The sequence below is a fragment of the Salvelinus sp. IW2-2015 genome, linkage group LG1, assembly GCF_002910315.2.
Source record: "Salvelinus sp. IW2-2015 linkage group LG1, ASM291031v2, whole genome shotgun sequence".
In the NCBI taxonomy this organism is placed as follows: Eukaryota; Metazoa; Chordata; class Actinopteri; order Salmoniformes; family Salmonidae; genus Salvelinus; species Salvelinus sp. IW2-2015.
The window spans coordinates 53,670,987-53,692,861 of NC_036838.1; the positions used below are offsets into that span (position 1 = coordinate 53,670,987).

At 42.4% G+C, this 21,875-nt stretch overlaps 1 protein-coding gene across 1 annotated transcript in view; it reads left to right on the forward strand.

Annotated features, from left to right (window-relative positions):
• Window positions 1-21,875, forward strand: part of cacna2d2a (calcium channel, voltage-dependent, alpha 2/delta subunit 2a) — a 320,922-nt gene that overhangs the window by 12,811 nt on the left and 286,236 nt on the right. The window contains 1 exon segment of the mRNA XM_070445771.1: window positions 10,316-10,397. Within this exon segment, the coding sequence (XP_070301872.1) occupies window positions 10,316-10,397 (82 nt within the window).

The following is a 21,875-nucleotide window of genomic DNA, read 5'->3' on the forward strand; positions in this document are numbered from 1 at the left end:
ACCTCAGGTCATCTTTAGTTTTACACCATCCTCATGGTCAGTCTTTATGTTTTACACATCCTCATGATCAGTCTTCATGTTTTACACAATCCTCATGTCAGTCTTTAGTTTTACACATCCTCATGATCAGTCTTCATGTTTTACACATCCTCATATCAGTCTCATGTTTTACACATCCTCAATTCAGTCTTTAGTTTACACATCCTCATGATCAGTTTCATGTTTTACACATCCTCATGATCAGTCTTCATGTTTTACACATCCTCATGGTCAGTCTTCATGTTTTACACATCCTCATGATCAGTCTTCATGTTTTACACAACCTCATGATCAGTCTTCATGTTTTACACATCCTCATGATCAGTCTTCATGTTTTACACATCCTCATGATCAGTCTTCATGTTTTACACATCCTCATGGTCAGTTTCATGTTTTACACATCCTCATGGTCAGCTTCATGTTTACACATCCTCATGTCAGTCTTTATTTTACACATCCTCATGGTCAGTCTTATGTTTTTACACATCCTCATGTCAGTCTTCATGTTTTACACATCCTCGTGTCAGTCTTATGTTTTACACATCCTCAGGCCAGTCTTCATGTTTACACATCCTCATGCCAGTCTTCATGTTTTACACATCCTCATGGTCAGTCTCATGTTTTACACATCCTCATGTCATCTTCATGTTTACACATCCTCATGTCAGTTCTCATTTTTACACATCTCATGGTCAGTCTTCATGTCTTTCCAGGAGACTTGCAGTACATACAATCTTCTGCAAGATGTCGAAGCAGTGGGTGGTGAAGAATATTGCCACAGTGCCAAATCCTGCTAAACCTGCTGCCATTACCCAACACAAGACGATGTTCACGAGCTGAAGAACATTCTGAACATTCAACGCACACAACATTCATATTCAGTTAGACTGATGTTGTAGTATAAGAATTGCACAACTGCGTTGTTGGTATATATAGGCTTAGGGTTTCCACATGCCATATTTACATGTTACAGCGCTTGTTTCGGAAAACAGAAGACCGTGTGGACTACCTGTGCTAATTAGCTATCTGTGTCTCCGAACACCTGTGTGTAAACGGAAGACAGATGTCACAAACGTGTTGTCACTGAAAAAGACTGTTGCTTGCAACTGTGTTAAAACCGGTTAAAAAGAGTCTACAGTAGTGTTATTTTGCATTTGTGAAATTATTTTGATGTGATATGAAGGTAGAGGGATTTATCTTTCTAGAACCGTATCGCAGTTGAGAAGCAATTCACATTTACATGGAGTATTTGACTGTTTTGTCTACCAGAGCCAATTCACCCTTTAAACGGAAATGTAAGTCCCTGGACTAAGGAGTAACGATAGGCTCCTTTAGTCCAATATTGGGCCAAGATATTTCTAGCTGTTGTACATATTTATATAACGTGTTTTCCATAAAAAAAATTACAAGTGTACTGACAAGTGACTAAATGATTCCAGCTGCATCAAAAACCAATAAAGTTTAGACTTCAACTTCTGGATCAATTCATTGGGATAATTATGAAATGTATTTGGATAACCTAGCTTCAATCTTACTGCTAAAACAAATGATGCAGGGAGTTGGTTTAACCTTTAAACTTACATTTGTTGGCAGGGTAAACATGTTTCAATAAAACAGATTAGTCTGTCAATATAGCAAATAAGTAGACATGACTTGTATTCAAGACCAAGTTTATTTGCTCAGGAGACCGAGGAGAGTTTACACAGCAATACACAGGAACAGTTATGGCAATGTATGACATATGTACAGTAGAAAGAAAAATATACTACTTACGCTTATAATAAATACTACAGTTCTACAAAGGGAATACTTACATAATATGGTATGTTTGGTGGGTGCAGTGAGGTGTTCGGTGTCACTTTGATACAAGGGGAGATTGTTGTTATGGGACCTTTCACATCTCTTGAGTCATCAACTTATTTGTTCATGGCCATTCGTTGTGTACTGTCTGTATTCCTACAGTAGCAGCATGGTGTAGAATATGAGACATCCCACAAACACATAGTAACTAGCTAGTTACAACACACAGTTATAGTTACTCCAAGACTAATATGAGTCTTAAAGCCAAAGTAATTCCGTTACTCTCCGCCAACATCATTAAAACATGTATCCAGTTCTGATCCTAATGAGAGGCACTGAGGTTAGCTACTGTAGACTAGTTAGCTAACTAGCTATAACATTACTACGGTATATTTTAGGTATAGCAAACACAGCTAGCTAAATTTGGCTAGCCTGGCTTGTAGAGGTACTAGCAAGCCTCGTTATGGCCGACTCGATCAAATTGTACTTTACTGAAAAACACTTCCTTGTGATAAAAGTTATATTGACAGTTAGCTACCGACCGCAAAGCAACTTACTTTTTTGTCATTTGCCCTCCTGAGTCCTGTTCCAGCTGGTCTAGGCTGCCGCCGCTGCTTGCTGGTCTCGCAACTCCTCTTCAGTTTATTCCGGCACAAGTAAATAGGGCTGTGTGTTCCTATGTAAAAGAACATCAAAACTGTTTCATCGTCCAGCTCTTGTTGGAAAGAGGAATCATTAGAAGCAGCCATTGTAATTATTTAGCCATCTCGGATCGACAGTGCACTGTAACATGGCTCCAAGGAAACTGTAAACGGGTACCGCCCCCGTTTTGAAAAGCCTGCCTTCGAGTTTGGGAGCAAGGAAGTAGGGCTCCCGTCAGGCTGTAGTCTTTACAAAGGGACAATGAGGAAAATGAGTCAACCTAGATATGCTGCAACATCGTTGGGAGAAGTCCAATGGCTCTATTGAAGAAGGACAACCATATTACTCCCTGAGTGATCGTGCAATTGGCGAAACACAAAGGCCACAATAATTGCTACAAAACATGACTCCATTTTTTTTAGATCAGGCAGTAGGCTCAATCAACCAATGATGTCATTGGTTGAACTCTCCCAGCGCGAAAATAAAAAAGACAGGTATAGTGCAGAATTATGTCTGAAACACCCTCTCATCAATCAGAATGATGTAGGGAGACTGGAAAAACACCCCAAACTGTCTAGCTGGAGTCGATAGTAGTCCTTTAGATAGTCTGTCTTTTCTTGTCTTTCATAAGATCTTTTAACGCTGACATTTATTTTTGTCATATTATTAAGAGACAAATTACATCTACATTTGAGTCATTTAGCAGGCGCTCTTATCCAGAGAGCAAATGACAGTGTGTCTGAACTGAAAGGCTGCGTGGTCAGAGCCGGCTGCTGCTGTCTCGTCAAAACACAAGCACAACTAGATGGTAATTTACATGAAGTAAAGATGTGGGGCTTGCTTTAGATCTTTAAAAGTTTTTTGTGGTAGTGTAAGAAGTTGACATAGTTTTACTTTACTAATAAAGCAAAGCAGTTACATATGTCAAAGTTAATTTACTAAAATAATTCGTTTGATTACTTTGATAGACTACTAATTAACTTTTACTTTGGTTTGTGGCACAATCAAATCACGAAATGTCTAAATACAGTTGTTGTGAGTGTGAAAACTGAAAGAATAAAGACAGGACAAAGTGATCTTTGCGTCAGAAGATGGAATAAAAGGCAGGATCATGTGGACAACACTTTTAGGAAGCAAAGCAACGCAGAATAATAGATGCACAATTTATTTTGTAAAACCTTCAGTGTAAATTAAGTTGGATTTTAGTTGAATGTATTGATTAGAGCTATTTTATTTAAGAGAGAGAAATATGATGGTGCATCTAGTGATGAAAAGCTCTTTAGAAGGCAAATTACATTGATGGAAATCACAATCTATCTGTGATATTAAAGCTGATCTACCCCTTAATTAAAAAAAATAAAAATAAAGTATTCACACTTGTCTTTTTCCACATTTTGTTGTGTCACAGCCTGAATTTATAATAGATTAAATTGAGATTTTGTGTAGCTGGTCTACACACAGTACCTCATAATGGAAAAGTGGAATTATGTTTACTACTAATTCATTTAAAACGAAAAGCTGAAATGTCTTGAGCCAATAACTATTCAACCCCTTTGTTATGGCAAGCKTAAATAAGTTCATGAGTAAAAATGTGCTTCACGTGTCACGTAATAAGTTGCATGGGCTCATCTCTGTGTGCAATAATAGTGTTRAACATGATTTTTTAATGACTACCTCATCTCASTACCCCACACATACAATTATCTGTAAGGTCCCTCAATCGAGCAGTGAATTTCAAACACAGATTCAACCACAAAGACCAGGGAGGTTATCCAATGCTTCGCAAAGAAGGGCACCTATTTGTAGAGCGTGGTGAAGTTATTAATTACACTTTGGATGGTGTATCAATACATCCAGTCACTACAAAGATACACTCGTCCTTTATAACTTAGTTGCCGGAGCGGAAGGTAACCGCTCAGGGATTGCACCATGAGGCTAATGGTGGCTTTAAAACTGTTACAGAGTTTAATGGCTGTGATAGGAGAAAACTGACGATGCCTCAACAATGTGGTAGTTACTCCACTAAACTAACCTAAATGAAAAGAAGGAAGTCTGTACAGAATAAAAATAATCCAAAACATGCGTCCTGTTTGCAATAAGGCACTAAAGTAAAACTGCAAAAAATGTGGCAAAGACATGAACTTTATTTCCTGAATAGAAAGTGTTATGTTTGGCACAAATCCAATACAACACATCACTGAGTACCACTTTTCATATTTTCAAGTATGGTGGTGGCTGCATCATGTTATGGGAATAAACATAGTAGAGCTAAGRACAGGCAAAATCCTAGGGAAAATCTGGTTCAGTCTGCTTTCTAACAGACACTGGGAGACAAATACCTTTTAACTGGACAATAACCTAAAACACATGGCCAAATATACACGCGAGTTGCTTACCAAGATGACATTAAATGTTCCTGAGTGGCCTAGTTACTGTTTTTGCTTAAATCGTCTTGAAAATCTATGGCAAGTCTTGAAAATGGCTGTTTAACAATGATCAACAACCAACTTGACAGAGCATGAATAATTTAAAAAAGTATAATATCCAAATATTGTYCAATCCAGGTGTGCAAAGCTCTTAGAGCTGTAATTGCTGCCAAAGGTGATTCTAACATGTATTGTCTCAGGGGGTTTAATACTTATATAATCAAGGCAAAGGGTGAAGAATCTCAAATATAATATATATTTGGATTTGTTTAACACTTTTTTGGTTACTACATGATTCCATATGTGTGATTTCATAGTTGTGATGTCTTCACTATTATTATTATACAATGTAGAAAATAGTCAAAATAAAGAAAAACCCTTGAATGAGTAGGTGTGTCCAAACTTTTGACTGGTACTGTACAATCGTGGCCAAAAGTTTTGAGAATGACAAAAATATTAATTTTCACAGTCTGCTGCCTCAGTTTGTATGATGGCAATTTGCATATACTCCAGAATGTTATGAAGAGTGATCAGATGAATTGCAAAGTCCCTCTTTGCTATGCAAATGAACTGAATCCCCAAAACATTTCCACTGCATTTCAGCCCTGCCACAAAAGGACCAGCTGACATCATGTCAGTGATTCTCTCGTTAACACAGGTGTGAGTGTTGACGAGGACAAGGCTGGAGATCACTCTGCACTCAGCACTGTCATGCTGATAGAGTTCGAATAACAGACTGGAAGCTTCAAAAGGCAGGGTAGTGCTTGGAATCATTGTTCTTCCTCTGTCAAACATGGTTACCTGCAAGGAAACACGTGCCGTCATCATTGCTTTGCACAGAAAGGGCTTCACCGGCAAGGATATTGCTGCCAGTAAGATTGCACCTAAATCAACCATTTATCGGATCATCAAGAACTTCAAGGAGAGCGGTTCAATTGTTGTGAAGAAGGCTTCAGGGCGCCCAAGAAAGTCCAGCAAGCGCCAGGACCGTCTCCTAAAGTTGATTCAGCTGCAGGATCGGGTTACCACCAGTACAGAGCTTGTTCAGGAAAGGCAGCAGGCAGGTGTAAGTGCATCTGCACGCACAGTGAGGCGAAGACTTTTGGAGGATGGGCTGGTATCAAGAAGCGCAGCAAAGAAGCCACTTCTCTCCAGGAAAAACATCAGGGACAGACTGATATTCTGCAAAAGGTACAGGGATTGGACTGCTGAGGACTGGGGTAAAGTCATTTTCTCTGATGAATCCCCTTTCCGATTGTTTGGGGCATGCCAACAGTAAAGCATCCTGAGACCATTCATGTGTGGGGTTGCTTCTCAGCCAAGGGAGTGGGCTCACTCACAATTCTGCCTTAGAACACAGCCATGAATAAAGAATGGTACCAACACATCCTCCGAGAGCAACTTCTCCCAACCATCCAGGAACAGTTTGGTGACGAACAATGCCTTTTCCAGCCATAAGGCAAAAGTGATAACTAAGTGGCTCGGGGAACAAAACATTGATATTTTGGGTCCATGGCCAGGAAACTCCCCAGACCTTAATCCCATTGAGAAGTTGTGGTCAATCCTCAAGAGGCGGGTGGACAAACAAAAACCCACAAATTCTGACAAACTCCAAGCATTGATTATGCAAGAATGAGCTGCCATCAGTTAGGATGTGGCCCTGAAGTTAATTGACGCATGCCAGGGCGGATTGCAGAGGTCTTGAAAAAGAAGAGTCAACATTGCAAATATTGACTATTTGCATCAACTTCATGTAATTGTCACTAAAAGCCTTTGACACTTATAAAATGCTTGTAATTATACTTCAGTATTCCATAGTAACATCTGACAAAAATATCTAAAGACACTGAAGCAGCAAACTTTGTAGACCAGAGCTAGTGTGAACCAGATTTAGCTAATTATGCACAGGACCAGATCAAACCAGCGCTGCTGCAGACCAGAGCAGTAGTTTGGTCAGTAGTTGTGGTCAGTGTCTACACTACAGTTTTTGCATGTGAAAACTGAAAGAAGTGCAATGAGAAGAGATCGGGTGAAATATGAAGCGAATGAACTGAGACAGCTTCGCTCTATTCAATCAGAGCAGCAAGATCAATTGTACAGCCCTCCCTTCTCTTTACAGACAGGCTAACTAGCCAGTTGAGTTATTTAGAGCGCAGGGCACGATCCTGAGAAGGAGGATGATGCGCTGTTGCCTTGGATGCCTCCCTGTAGCTACTTTCTTGGTGTTCCTAATTTTTCACCATCATTACACTATTGTTCTAAATTCAATGACCTTCTTCACCCTCATCATACTTTTTGCCTGTGCTGCCACATGCGCTTCTCTGTGTGTGAGTATCCATTGCAACGGCTCCATTTGGGCTGCTCAATGATGAGACATGAGAGAGCTGCTTTAGCTAGCTACTTTTCGTCACTCTAAACTCTGACAAACAGCTGTAACTTCTGATTGGTATGAGATAATGATGTTTTGGCTCTAGCAGAGAAGTAGACCAAGATGTCTGAAGTGCTGTGTTAATTCGGTTACTAAAACAGCTGTATCGTTAGATTGGTTGCAGATATTTTTGTTCCAATTTCAGATTTGAATAGCAGGGAAATAGACCAGATGTCATACCCTCTAACTTTTTGTTGAAGTCGTTGCATTTACTGTGAATGGAATGTTGGAAGTGATAATGTCACAATGGGACCTTTAGAATGTAGAGGGAATTCCATGCAAGTGGATGAATGAAGATGAAGATGGACAAAACAGACCAAAAGCTTAATATTTTAAAAAGTATAAAAGATATCAAAAAGTTGTATACAACCACACTCTTACAGACCGGTCTACACATTTGAAAGTTTGAATGACGTTTATAGCTTAAATAGTGTAAGATGAATAGCGTTCCAAATAATAATAATAATAATAAGTATGATGAAGATTTAAAGGGGAGAGTTTTGCTTCGCAAGCCCCAATACAAATATGAGCTAAGAAAGGGCTTCATGTTTGTAGAGTTACTATTTCCTTAACATTTGTACATGGAAGCACAGCCGCGAGCTGCCCAGTGACACGAGCCTACCAGACGAGCTAGATTACTTCTATGCTCGCTTCAAGGCAATTAACACTGAAACATGCATGAGAGCATCGGCTGTTCCGGACGATTGTGTGATCACGCCGTAGTCAATGTGAATAAGACCTATAAAGAGGTCAACATTCACAAGGCCGCAGGGCCAGACGGATTACCAGGACGTYTACTCCMAGCATGCGCTGAKCYACTGGTCAACAAGTGTCTTCACTGACATTTTCAACTTGTCCCTGACTGATTCTGTAATACCAACATGTTTCAAGCAGACCACCATAGTCCCTGTGCCCAAGAACACTAAGGCAACCTGCCTAAATGACTACCGACCCGTAGCCCTCACGTCTGTAGCCATGAATTGCTTTGAAAGGCTGGTCATGGCTCACATCAACACCATTATCCCATTATCCCAGAAACCCTAGACCCACTACAATTTGCATACCGCCCCAACAGATTCACAGATAATGCAATCTCTATTGCACTCAACACTGCCCTTTCCCATCTGGACAAAAGGAACACCTATGTGAGAATGCTATTCATTGACTACAGCTCAGCGTTCAACACCATAGTGCTCTCTAAGCTCATCAATAAGCTAAGGACCCTAGGACTAAACACCTCCCTCTGCAACTGTATCCTGAACTTCCTGATAGGCCGCCCCCAGGTTGTAAGGGTAGGTAACAACACATTCGCCATGCTGATCCTCAACACGGGGGCCCCTCAGGGGTGCGTGCTTATTCCCCTCCTGTACTCCCTGTGCACTCATGACTGCATGGCCAGGCACGACTCCAACACCAGCGTCAAGTTGCCGATGACACAACAGTGGTAGGCCTGATCACCGACAACGATGAGACAGCCTATAGGGAGGAGGTCAGAGACCTGGCTGTGTGGTGCCAGGACAACAACCTCTCCCTCAACGTGATCAACACAAAGGAGATGATTGTGGACTGAAGGAAAAGGAGGACAGAGCACACCCTCATTCTCATCGACAGGGCTGTAGTGGAGCAGATTGAGAGCTTCAAGTTCCTTGGTGTCCACATTACCAACAAACTATCACGGTCCAAACACTAAGACAGTCGTGAAGAGGGCACGACAAAGCCTATTCCCCCTTAGGAGACATGGGTCCTCAGATCCTCAAAAGGTTAAACAACTGCACCATCGAGAGCATCCTGACTGGTTACATCACTGCCTGGTATGGCAACTGCTCGGCCTCCGACCACAAGGCACTAGTGCGTACTGCCCAGTACATCACTGGGGCCAAGCTTCCTGCCATCCAGGACCTCTATACCAGGGGATGTCAGAGGAAGGCCCTAAACATTGTCAAGGACTCCAGCCACCCTAGTCAAGGGCTACCTAGACCCCTCTTTTACGCTGCTGCTACTCTCTGTTTATTATCTATGCATAGTCACTTTAACTCTACCTACATGTACATATTACCTCAATTACCTCGACTAACCGTTGTGCCCCAGCATATTGACTCTGTACCAGTATCATCTGTATATAACCTTGCTATTGCTACTTTACTGCTGCTGTTTATTTATTTGTTTTATTTGTTACTATTTTTCTTAACTTCTTAAAGCATTGTTGGTTAAGGGCTTGCAAGTAAGCATTTCACTGTAAGGTCTACACCTGTTATATTCGGCGCATGTGACAAATACAATTTGATTTGATTTGACTTACTTTTTATTATTACTCATTAATTATCTATTTTATGTATGTGAGTGTAATTATTTGTCTTTCAGATGGGGGTGGTTCATGCCTGGGTGGGTAGGGCCTCCACTCTAAGTTGCTAACTCTTGCTGATCGAACAGCAGCTTGTGAACATCTTGATCCAGTCATTTGTAGCCTTGGTGGGAGATCTACAGTGGGGTACTCCAGATGTTTGATCTCTTCATTCCAGACTTGGCTTCATCCACTGAGAGCGCCTCCTGCTTATTGTGCACTTCTGTCAGACCTGAATTTTTATTTTTTTATTACATGCCCTTTTAAGCTGTGCTACTGATCCAAGCCCAGCATTCAGAACAAAGGCTCACACTCCATGATGATTGACGTCTGAAAGGGATGTTGATGAATGAAACTGACGCTAGGAGATAAAAAAAGAAGTGTGTCTATGGAGGGAAGGAGGGGAGTGGGTGATGGACAGAAAGACGGAAAGACACAGATAGACAGACAGACAGACAGACAGACAGACAGACAGACAGACAGACACGTAACCCCCCACACAAACATACATCACATGCAGTATGTACAGTACATCACATGAGGTTAAACAAGGGAAGGGAATGTACTTTTTTAGAGCCTCATATTATTTATGAAAAGCATGAATATTAAATTTACAGCTGTATGTCTTTGTTCCTTCAGAATGATGCATTGGGCAGGCCGCATTGAGAAGGAGCTGGAGAAGACTATACAGTTGGTAACTGGAACCCAGCAGATAAGAGGGGTAAGTACTGGGAACTGTACTTCATTTGAGGTTTAAGATCATATCTGATCCCATGCATCTACTGCAGAGGTAGCCTGCAGAGTTCTGTCATACTATCCAGGTCTGTGCCCAAACAATTCGAGCTTTTACTTTTAAAAATGCACCTTTCCAGAAACAAGTKTCTCACAGTTGCCACTGGTTATAGACCCCCTTCAGCKCCCAGCTGTGTCCTGGACACCATATGTGAATTGATTTCCCACCATCTATCTTCAGAGTTCGTACTGTTAGGTGACCTAAACTGGGATATGCTTAACACCCCAGCCGTCCTACAATCTAAGCTAGACGCCCTCAATCTCACACAAATTATCAAGGAACCTACCAGGTACAACCCTAAATCCGTAACCATGGGCACCCTCTTAGATATCATCCTGACCAACTTGCCTTCTAAATACACCTCTGCTGTCTTCAACCAGGATCTCAGCGATCACTGCCTCATTGCCTGCGTCCGTAATGGGTCCGCGGTCAAACAACCACCCCTCATCACTGTCAAACGCTCCCTAAAACACTTCAGCGAGCAGGCCTTTCTAATCGACCTAGCTCGGGTATCCTGGAAGGATATTGACCTCATCCCGTCAGTAGAGGATTCCTGGTTATTCTTTAAAAGTTCTTTCCTCACCATCTTAAAAAAGCATGCTCCATTCAAAATGTAGAACTAAGAACAGATATAGCCCTTGGTTAACCCCAGACTTGACTGCCCTTGACCATCGAATAGCCCCCACGATATGCAACTTTTCAGGAAAGTCAGAAACCAATATACACATCGTCAGTTAGGAAATCTAAAGCTAGCTTTTTCAAACAGAAATTTGCATCCTGTAGCACGAATTCCAAAACATTTTGGGACACTGTAAAGTCCATGGAGAATAAGAGCACCTCTTCCCAGCTGCCCACTGCACTGAGTCTAGCCTCTCTGGGATAGGGGGCATATTTTCACGTCCGGATGAAAAGCGTGCCCAAAGTAAACGGCCTGCTACTCAGGCCCAGAAGCTAGGATATGCATATTATTAGTAGATTTGGATAGAAAACACCCCGAAGTTTCTAAAACTGTTTGAATAATGTCTGTGAGTATAACAGAACTGATTTGGCAGAAGAAACCCCGAGCACAATCCATCCAGGGAATAATTTTTTTGAGGTCAATCTGTTTTCCATAATTTTTCTATGGCAAGCCCATTTTAATAGAAATATGATTGCAGTTCCTATGGCTTCCACTAGATGGCAACAGTCTTTAGAAATTGGTTGATGTTTTTCCTTTGAGTAATGAAGAAGTAGCCCTTTCCTTTCTGGGAGTCGAGCCAAGTGGACTCTTTTGTTTGGGGCGCACGACCTGAAGCTCGCTCCACTTTGATTTTATCTGCTATTGAACACAGTTTATCCCGTCTTAAATTTGATAGATTATTTACATTTTAAAATATCTAAAGTTGGATTAGGAAAGTTGTTTGAAATGTTTGGACCAAGATTGCAGGTAATTTATTAGATAATTTGTAGTCATGTTGGGCGAGTTGGAACCGGTATTTTTCTGAATCAAACGCGCCAAATAAATTGACATTTTGGGGATATAACGACGGAATTAATTGAACAAAAGGACCATTTGTGATGTTTATGGGCCATATTGGAGTGCCAACAGAAGAAGATCTTCAAAGGTAAGGCATGAATTATATAGTTATTTCTGAGTTTTGTGTTGCGCCTGGCGGGTTGAAATATGATTGTCATGTGTTTGTTTGATGGGGTGCTGTCCTCAGATAATAGCATGGTTTGAGTTCGCTGTAAAGCCTTTTTGAAATTTGACATGGTGGCTGGATTAACAAGAAGTTAAGCTTTATTTTGGTGTATTGCACTTGTGATTGTATGAAAGTTAAATATTTCTAATAATTACATTTTAATTTGGCGCTTTGCCATTTCACCGGATGTTGTCAAATCGTTCCGGGATTTGATCCATAAGAASTTTAACAAACACTGTCACCACCGATAAATCTACGATAATCGATAATTTCAATAAGCATCTTTCTACGGCTGGCCATGCTTTCCACCTGGCTACACCTACCCCGGCCAACAGTATTGCACCCCCTGCAGCAACTTCAAATCCAGGCAGCTGATGTTCTGAAAAAGCTGCAAAATCTGGATCCCTACAAATCAGCTGGGCTAGACAATCTGGACCCTCTCTTTCTAAAATGATCTGCTGAAACTGTTGCAACCCCTATTACTAGCCTGTTCAACTTCTCTTTCGTATCGTCTGAGATTCCCAAAGATTGGAAAGCTGCCACGGTCATCCCTCTCTTCAAAGGGGGAGACACTCTAGACCCAAACTGTTAAAGACCTATATTCATCCCGCCCTGCCTTTCTAAGGTCTTCGAAAGTCAAGTTAACAAACAGATTACCGACCATTCCGAATCCCACTGTACCTTCTCCGCTATGCAATCTGGTTTCAGAGCTGGTCATGGGTGCACCTCAGCCACGCTCAAGGTCCTAAACGATATCATAACCACCATCGATAAGAGACATTACTGTGCAGCCGTCTTCATCGACCTGGCCAAGGCTTTCGACTCTGTCAATCACAACATTCTTATCGGCAGACTCAACAGCCTTGGTTTCTCAAATGATTGCCTCGCCTGGTTCACCAACTACTTCTCTGATAGAGTTCAGTGTGTCAAACCGGACGGTTCTGGCTTGGAATATAACTACAAATACCTAGGTGTCTGTTTAGAGTGTAAAAAAAAAACTCACTGTTGGTGAGCGGACCCCAGACCTCACAACCATAAAGGGCAATGGGCTCTATGACTGATTCAAGTATTTTTAGCCAGATCCTAATTGGTAAGTCAAATTTTATGTTCCTTTTGATGGCATAGAAGGCCCTTCTTGTCTTGCCTCTCAGATCGTTCACAGCTTTGTGAAAGTTACCTGTGGCGCTGATGTTTAGGCCAAGGTATGTATCGTTTTTTGTGTGCTCTAGGGCAACGGTGTCTAGATGGAATTTGTATTTGTGTTCCTGGCGACTGGACCTTTTTTGGAACACCATAATTTTGGTCTTACTGAGATTTACTGTCAGGGCACAGGTCTGGCAGAATCTGTGCTGAAGATCTAGGTGCAGCTGTACACACTCCTTGGTTGGTGACAGAAGCACCAGATAATCAGCAAATAGTAGACATTTGACTTCAGGTTCTAGTAGGGTGAGACGTTTGCTGCAGACGTTTGTGGTGGTTCATTTCTGTATTGCCAAATGAGGAGAGAGACAAACTTCACACACCAGTCAGAGTTATACTTAAACTACATCTTTAATAATAAGCTTTGCAATAGCATTTGACTTTCAACAATTCACTATTTCTAATGAACCATTGAGTGTCAACATAATGGCTACTGAGATKTTTTATAGCAAAGATCCACCCCCCTAGTTGACATGAAAAACCACAGATATTAGGAACTGTTCACAAAGAAAGACTTTTACTTGAGAGAGGAGTATCCCATAGCCAGATAGCATTCGCTATAAATTATCGTTCAGTTTGGTCCCTATTGGTCCTGGTACTTCATAGTACAAAAACACCAACTCATCCAATGGCATATATCAATTGTCAACTCTAGATACACCCATCTCAAGTAAACCCCCTCTTGACCCCACTCCTGGACAAGCTCACTGAGGGAGTGAGCCTCTAGGTCATACACTATCCCAGGATAAGTGTAAGATCAGAGAGGACATACAATGTTTCCAGACACTGCCATACACCTCCCCCCAATGGGAAAAGGAGGGAGTGACTGGCGCACAGACATTGTGGAGACAAGTAATTGGTTCCCCATTAATCATGCCATCCCTTCACATGGTTTAAGAATAGGTAAAGACACATTCACATATGAAGACAATGTTCCATTCTGTCCTCTTCCCTTTCTGATATTCTGCATAGCACCAGGGACATGTGAAAGACAAGCCTGACCTCTCCCCTCTCTGGGCCCCAAGTGACTGAGCCCTAGAGAGGGAAAAGTGCAACTGCCAACACTATAGTCCAAAGGGATACATTCTAATGACAAGTATCTCACATAAGCATATTATGCAAATAAAACATCTTAATTATCTATGTTACCCAACTAATTCTGATTCATCCATCACACGTTCTAGTGCCCTCGCCAATTTGTTGATATATATGTTGAAGAGGGTGAGGCTTAAGCTGCATCCCTGTCTCACCCCACGGCACTGTGGGAAGAAATGTGTGTGTTTTTCGCCTATTTTAACCACGCACTTGTTGTTTGTGCACATGGATTTTATAATGTATGTTTTTCCCCCCAACACCACTTTCTATCCATTTGTATAGCAGACCCTCATGCCAAATTGAGTCAAAGGATTTTTGTAAATCAACAAAGCATGAGAAGATATTGCCTTTGTTTTGGTTTGTTTGTTTGTCAATTAGGGTGTGCAGAGTGAATACTTGGTCTGTCGTACGATAATTTGGTTAAAAGCCAATTTGACATTTGCTCAGTACATTGTTTTCACTGAGAAAATGTACGYGTCTGCTATTTATGGTAATGTAGAGGGTTTTCCCAGGGTTGCTGTTGACGCATACCCCACGGTAGTTATTGGGGTCAAATTTGTCTCCATATTTGTGGATTGGGGTGATCAGTTCTTGGTTCCAACTATTGGGGAAGATGCCAGAGCTAAGGATGATGTTAAAGAGTTTAAGTATTGTCAATTGTAATTTGTTGTCTGTATATTTGATCATTTCATTGAGGATACCATCAACACCACAGGCCTTTTTGTGTTGGATGGTTTTTATTTTGTCCTGTAGTTCATTCAAGGTCATTGGATAATCCAGTTGGTTCTGGTCGTCTTTAATAGTCGATTGAAATATTTTATATTTGATCATGTATATGTTTTTGCTGTTTGTTCTTTGTTATAGATCCAAAAAGATTGGAGTTTACCCATACATCTCCATTTTGGATAGACACACTGTAATTATTCATGTTGTTGTTTGTTTAGTGTTTTCCAATTTCCCCAGAAGTGGCTAGAGTCTATGGATTCTTCAATTACATCGAGTTGATTTCTGACGTACTGTACCTTCTTTTTCCGTAATGTATTTCTGTATTGTTTTAGTGATTCACCATAGTGAAGGCGTAGACTCAGGTTTTCTGGGTCTCTATGTTTTTGGTTGGACAGGTTTCTCAATTTCTTTCTTAGGTTTTTGCATTCTTCATCAAACCATTTGTCATCATTGTTCATTTTCTTCGGTTTTCTGTTTGAAATTTTTAGATTTGATGGGGAAGCTGAGAGGTCAAATATACTATTTAGATTTTCTACTGCCAACTTTACACCTTCACTATTACAGTGGAACGTTTTGTCCAGGAAGTTGTCTAAAAGGGATTGAATTTGTTGTTGCCTAATAGTTTTTTGGTAGGTTTCCACACTACATTCCTTCCATCTATAGCATTTCTTAATGATAAAGTAGTCTACGGTACTACTGCCAAGAGATGAGCTATAGGTGACCTACAATAGGAGTCCCTCGAAGCCTCTCTCTCTCTCTCTCTCCTCCTCTCTCGTCTCTCTCATGCTCTCTCTCTCGTCTCTCTCTCTCTCTCTCTCTCTCTCTCTCTCTCTCTCTCTCTCTCTCTCTTTCTCTCTCTCTTTCTCTTTCTTTTCTCGTTCTGTTTCTCTTTCTCTCTCTCTTTCTGCGTTCTGTTTCTCTTTCTCTCGCTCTTTCTCTCTCTCTCTCTCTTCTCTCTCTCTCCTATCTCTCTCTCTCTCTCTCTCTCTCTCTCTCTCTCTCTTCTCTCTCTCTCTCTTTCTCTCTCTCTTCTTTTCTCTCTCTCTCTCTCTTCTCCTCTCCTCTCCTCTCCTCTCTCTCTCTCTTCTCTCTCTCTCTCTCTCTCTTCTCTCTCTTTCTCTCTCTCTCTTTCTCTCTCTCTTTTTCTCTCTCTCTTTTCTCTCTCTTTTTCTTCTCTCTTTCTCTCTGTACTCTCTTGCTCTCTCTCTATATATTTTCTCTCTCTCCAGCAGCCTCTCAGAACAGAACAGATCAGATCACCCAATGAGGATAATATGAGAAAGAGAGCAAACAGAAAATAGGCATCCTCATTAGATGCTCTCTCTCTATTCTCTTTCTCTCTATCTCTCTTTTTATTTTTATTTTTATCTCTCTTCCTCTCTCTCTCTTTCCTCCCTCTCTTCTCTATTCTCTCTTTTGATGTTGTATTTGTATTCTCTCTCTCTCTGTCGCTCTCTTGCTCTCTCTCTATCTCTATCTCTCTCACATCAGCCTCTCAGAACAGAACAGATCAGATCACAGCAATGAGGATAATAATGAGGAAGAGAGAAACAAAAGGAGCATCCTCATTAGATGCTCTCTCTCCCTATTCTCTCTCACTCTATTCTCCGTTTTATTTTTATTTTCTATTCTCCTCTCTCTCTCTCTCTCTCCTCTCTCTCTCTCTCTCTCTCTCTCTCTCTCTCTCTCTCTCTCTCTCTCTCTGTCTCTCGCTCTATTGTCTCTTTTTATTTTTATTTTCTATTCTCTCTCTTCTCTATTCTCTCTTTTTTCTTCTGTTCTCTATTCTCTCTCTCTCTTCTCCTCTCTCTCTCTCTCTCTCTCTGAAGCTAGGTCTACTGTTGTATTGCTTCTAGTCCAAATGGAATCAACACCAGCCGTTGTGTCTACATGTATCTACAGTATGTACTGAACTTTAGAGACGACACACATCTGGCCTCCTGTTTATGAACTCTAGAGACGACACACATCTGGCCTCCTGTTTCTGTACTCTAGAGACGACACACATCTGCCTCCTGTTTTTGTACTCTAGAGACGACACACATCTGGCCTCCTGTTTTGAACTCTAGAGACGACACACTCTGGCCTCCTGTTTCTGTACTCTAGAGACGACACACATCTGGCCTCCTGTTTCTGTACTCTAGAGACGACACACATCTGGCCTCCTGTTTCTGTACTCTAGAGACGACACACATCTGCCTCCTGTTTATGAACTCTAGAGACACACACTCTGGCCTCCTGTTTCTGTACTCTAGAGACGACACACATCTGGCCTCCTGTTTCTGTACTCTAGAGACGACACAACATCTGGCCTCCTGTTTATGAACTCTAGAGACGACACACATCTGGCTCCTGTTTCTGTACTCTAGAGACGACACACATCTGGCCTCCTGTTTCTGTACTCTAGAGACGACACACATCTGGCCTCCTGTTTCTGTACTCTAGAGACGACACACATCTGGCCTCCTGTTTATGAACTCTAGAGACGACACACATCTGGCCTCCTTTTTCTGTACTCTAGAGACGACACACATCTGGCCTCCTGTTTCTGATTCTGTAGAGACGACACACATCTGGCCTCCTGTTTCTGTTTCTGTACTCTAAGAGACGGCACACATCTGGCCTCCTGTTTCTGTACTCTAGAGACGACACACATCTGGCCTCCTGTTTCTGTACTCTAGAGATGACACACATCTGGCCTCCTGTTTCTGTACTCTAGAGACGACACACATCTGGCCTCCTGTTTCTGATTCTGTAGAACGACACACATCTGGCCTCCTGTTTCTGTACTCTAGAGACAAACACATCTGGCCTCCTGTTTCTGTACTCTAGAAGACACACACATCTGGCCTGCTGTTCTGTACTCTAGAGACGACACACATCTGGCCTCCTGTTTCTGTACTCTAGAGACGACACACATCTGGCCTCCTGTTTCTGTACTCTAGAGACGACACACATCTGGCCTGTGTTCTGTACTCTAGAGACGACACACACTCTGGCCTGCTGTTTCTGTACTCTAGAGACGACACACATCTGGCCTCCTGTTTCTGTACTCTAGAGACGACACACATCTGGCCTCTGTTTCTGTACTCTAGAGACGACACACATCTGGCCTCCTGTTTCTGTACTCTAGAGACGACACACATCTGGCTCCTGTTTCTGTACTCTAGAGACGACACCATCTGGCCTCCTGTTTCTGTACTCTAGAGACGACACACATCTGGCCTCCTGTTTCTGTACTCTAGAGACGACACACACTATCTGGCCTCCTGTTTCTGTACTCTAGAGACGACACACATCTGGCCTCCTGTTTATGAACTCTAGAGACGACACACATCTGGCCTCCTGTTTCTGTACTCTAGAGACGACACACATCTGGCCTGCTGTTTCTGTACTCTAGAGACGACACACATCTGGCCTCCTGTTTCTGTACTCTAGAGACGACACACATCTGGCCTGCTGTTCTGATTCTGTAGAGACGACACACATCTGGCCTCCTGTTTCTGTACTCTAGAGACGACACACATCTGGCCTCCTGTTTCTGATTCTCTAGAGACCACACACATCTGGCCTCCTGTTTCTGTACTCTAGAGACGACACACATCTGGCCCTGTTTCTGTACTCTAGAGACGACACACATCTGGCCTCTGTTTCTGTACTCTAGAGACGACACACATCTGGCCTCCTGTTTCTGTACTCTAGAGAGACAACACATCTGGCTCCTGTTTCTGTTTCTGTACTCTAGAGACGCACACATCTGGCCTCTGTTTCTGTACTCTAGAGACGACACACATCTGGCCTCCTGTTTCTGTACTCTAGAGAGACACACATCTGGCCTCCTGTTTCTGTTTCTGTACTCTAGAGACGGCACACATCTGGCCTCCTGTTTCTGTTTCTGTACTCTAGAGACGGCACCACATCTGGCCTCCTGTTTCTGTACTCTAGAGACGCACACATCTGGCCTCTGTTTCTGTTTCTGTACTCTAGAGACGGCACACATCTGGCCTCCTGTTTCTGTACTCTAGAGACGGCACACATCTGGCCTCCTGTTTCTGTACTCTAGAGACGACACACATCTGGCTCTGTTTCTGATTCTCTAGAGAGACACACATCTGGCCTCCTGTTTCTGTACTCTAGAGACGGCACACATCTGGCCTCCTGTTTCTGTACTCTAGAGACGACACACATCTGGCCTCCTGTTTCTGTTCTACTCTAGAGACGCACACATCTGCCTCCTGTTTCTGTACTCTAGAGACGCACACATCTGGCCTCCTGTTTTCTGTACTCTAGAGACGACACACATCTGGCCTCCTGTTTCTGTACTCTAGAGACGACACACATCTGGCCTCCTGTTTATGAACTCTAAGAGACACACACATCTGGCCCTGCTGTTTCTGTACTCTAGAGACGACACACATTCTTGGCCTCCTGTTTCTGTGCTCTAGAGACGACACACATCTGGCCTGCTGTTTCTGATTCTGTAGAGACGACACACATCTGGCCTCCTGTTTCTGTACTCTAGAGACGACACACATCTGGCCTCCTGTTTCTGTTTCTGAACTCTAGAGACGACACACATCTGGCCTCCTGTTTCTGAACTCTAGAGACGACACACATCTGGCCTCTTGTTTATGAACTCTAGGGACAACACACATCTGGCCTCCTGTTTATGAACTCTAGGGACGACACACATCTGGCCTCCTGTTTATGAACTTTAGAGACGACACACATTTGGCCTCCTGTTTATGAACTCTAGAGACGACACACATCTGGCCTCTTGTTTCTGTTTCTGTTCCTCTGTCAGTGCTAGTGGTGGTGGCTAAATGGTTTAGGTGTTTGGGTGGGCGGAGCGATGATGGTTGTTGTTGGTTGGCATGGGGATGTGTTGGTTGCTCTGACGTAGTTTGATACAAAGATTATTTGCATTGTCTTACAGAGAAATACAATTTGGTCTGTTGCTATTTACTCACTGAAATACAGGCTTTGATGTTCCTAGTTTTTTGTCAATATTCATTGAATAGGAATATGTGTGAATTTGCATAAGCAAATACAGCATGTGTATTAGTTTGTGTTTGTGCTGTCAGAAGGAATGAGATTGAGTGTATGTTGTGGGAATGGTAACTATTAGTCTAGACTAGTTAGTCTCATCTGTTTCAGTGAATACTGGCGGCAGGTACCCTAACAGTTAATAGTGTTGGGCCAGTAACCGAAAGGTTGCAGGTTCGAATCCCCCGAGCCGACTAGGTGAAAAGTCTGTCGATGTGCTCTTGAGCAAGGTACTTAGTGTGTATGTGTTAGTCTAAGGACTGTGTGCATGCGCGATAGTTGGTGTGAAAAAATATTTATCACAGCCCAAAACAGGAGTTGTCACAGGGTGTGCTAAATGGCCCAGCGTGCCTAGAAAAGCCATTTTCTAAATGGATGCCTCTCTCTATACGTGTGTCTGATAGAAATCTTCCCAGGGCTATGCCGGCTGGTAACAAGATTGCCTCCCTTCACGCCCCCTTCCTCTCAATGAGTAGTTTATTCTCAGAGTTAAAAAAAAAATCACAGTAAAGAGTCTGCAAATATTTTTGGTTTGTCTTACGCTGAGAGAGTGAAGGGAGGAAGTTGAATTTAATGTGATCTATTCTGTGCCTCTTGGTTGAGATTTTCAAGCAGAGCAATTGTGGGTATTTAGTGAAGGAGAGAAAGGGCAGAGAGGATGTGCTTGGTGAGAGAGAGAAGTAGGGTCGATATTGAAGGTTTAAAAATCAGGGGTAGACTGATGAATGAGAGAGAGGGTAGGTGTTTTTAGAATAGGAGGGGATTTGTGTGAGGGTATGGATGGATGATTTGACAGCAAGAACAGATATTTGGAGAATGTGGGCATATTTATAGAGACATCATTAGAGATGCATGATTTGAGAGCGAGAGAGAGATAATAGAGAGAGAGAATAGAAAGAGAGAGAATAGATAGAACGAGATAATGGAGAGAGAGAGAGAGCCTCTAATGAGGGAGGAAGGATGCTCTTCTGTTTCTCTCTTCCTCATTATAATCCTCATTGCTGTGATCTGTTCTGTTCTGAGAGAGGCTACTGTGCTGTGGTGGACACTGGCATTCTTTTCATATCCTCAGGCTTAGTCAGACCTGTTTTGAGAATCATACCGTAGGATTACACCCACACACTATCACCATGGGCTGGGCTACAGTAACTCTAGAGTTGTTCAGAAAACACAAACACACACGCACGCACGCAGGCACACACACACACACACACACACACACACACAGTTATGGCCATTTGTTCACCCCCTTTTCTAGAGAGATTCTTAAACTGCAAAGCACTGTAACATATGTTGGGCTCTTAATTCATTTCAATAAGAAGGGCCTAATCAGCATGAATCATTTAGCCTCATACACATGACGGCTCCTTAACCCCATATGCACTGGCACAGTATCAATAATATACCACATACAGCGCTGCACTGGGCCTCTCTACCTCCCTCTTCCTCTCTTTTCTCTCTCATCCCTCTCTCCTGGTCTCTTAACCATGGTTATGGAATATAGCCTGGGAGTGGCAGACTGGGCTGATCCTAGTCTCTCCTCCTAGTTTGTCTGTGAGGAAGAAACACTGAGCTGAAGTATGAAGCCCAGGGGAAACACTCAGCTGCAGTATGAAGCCCAGGGGGAACACTGAGCTGCAGTATGAAGCCCTGGGGT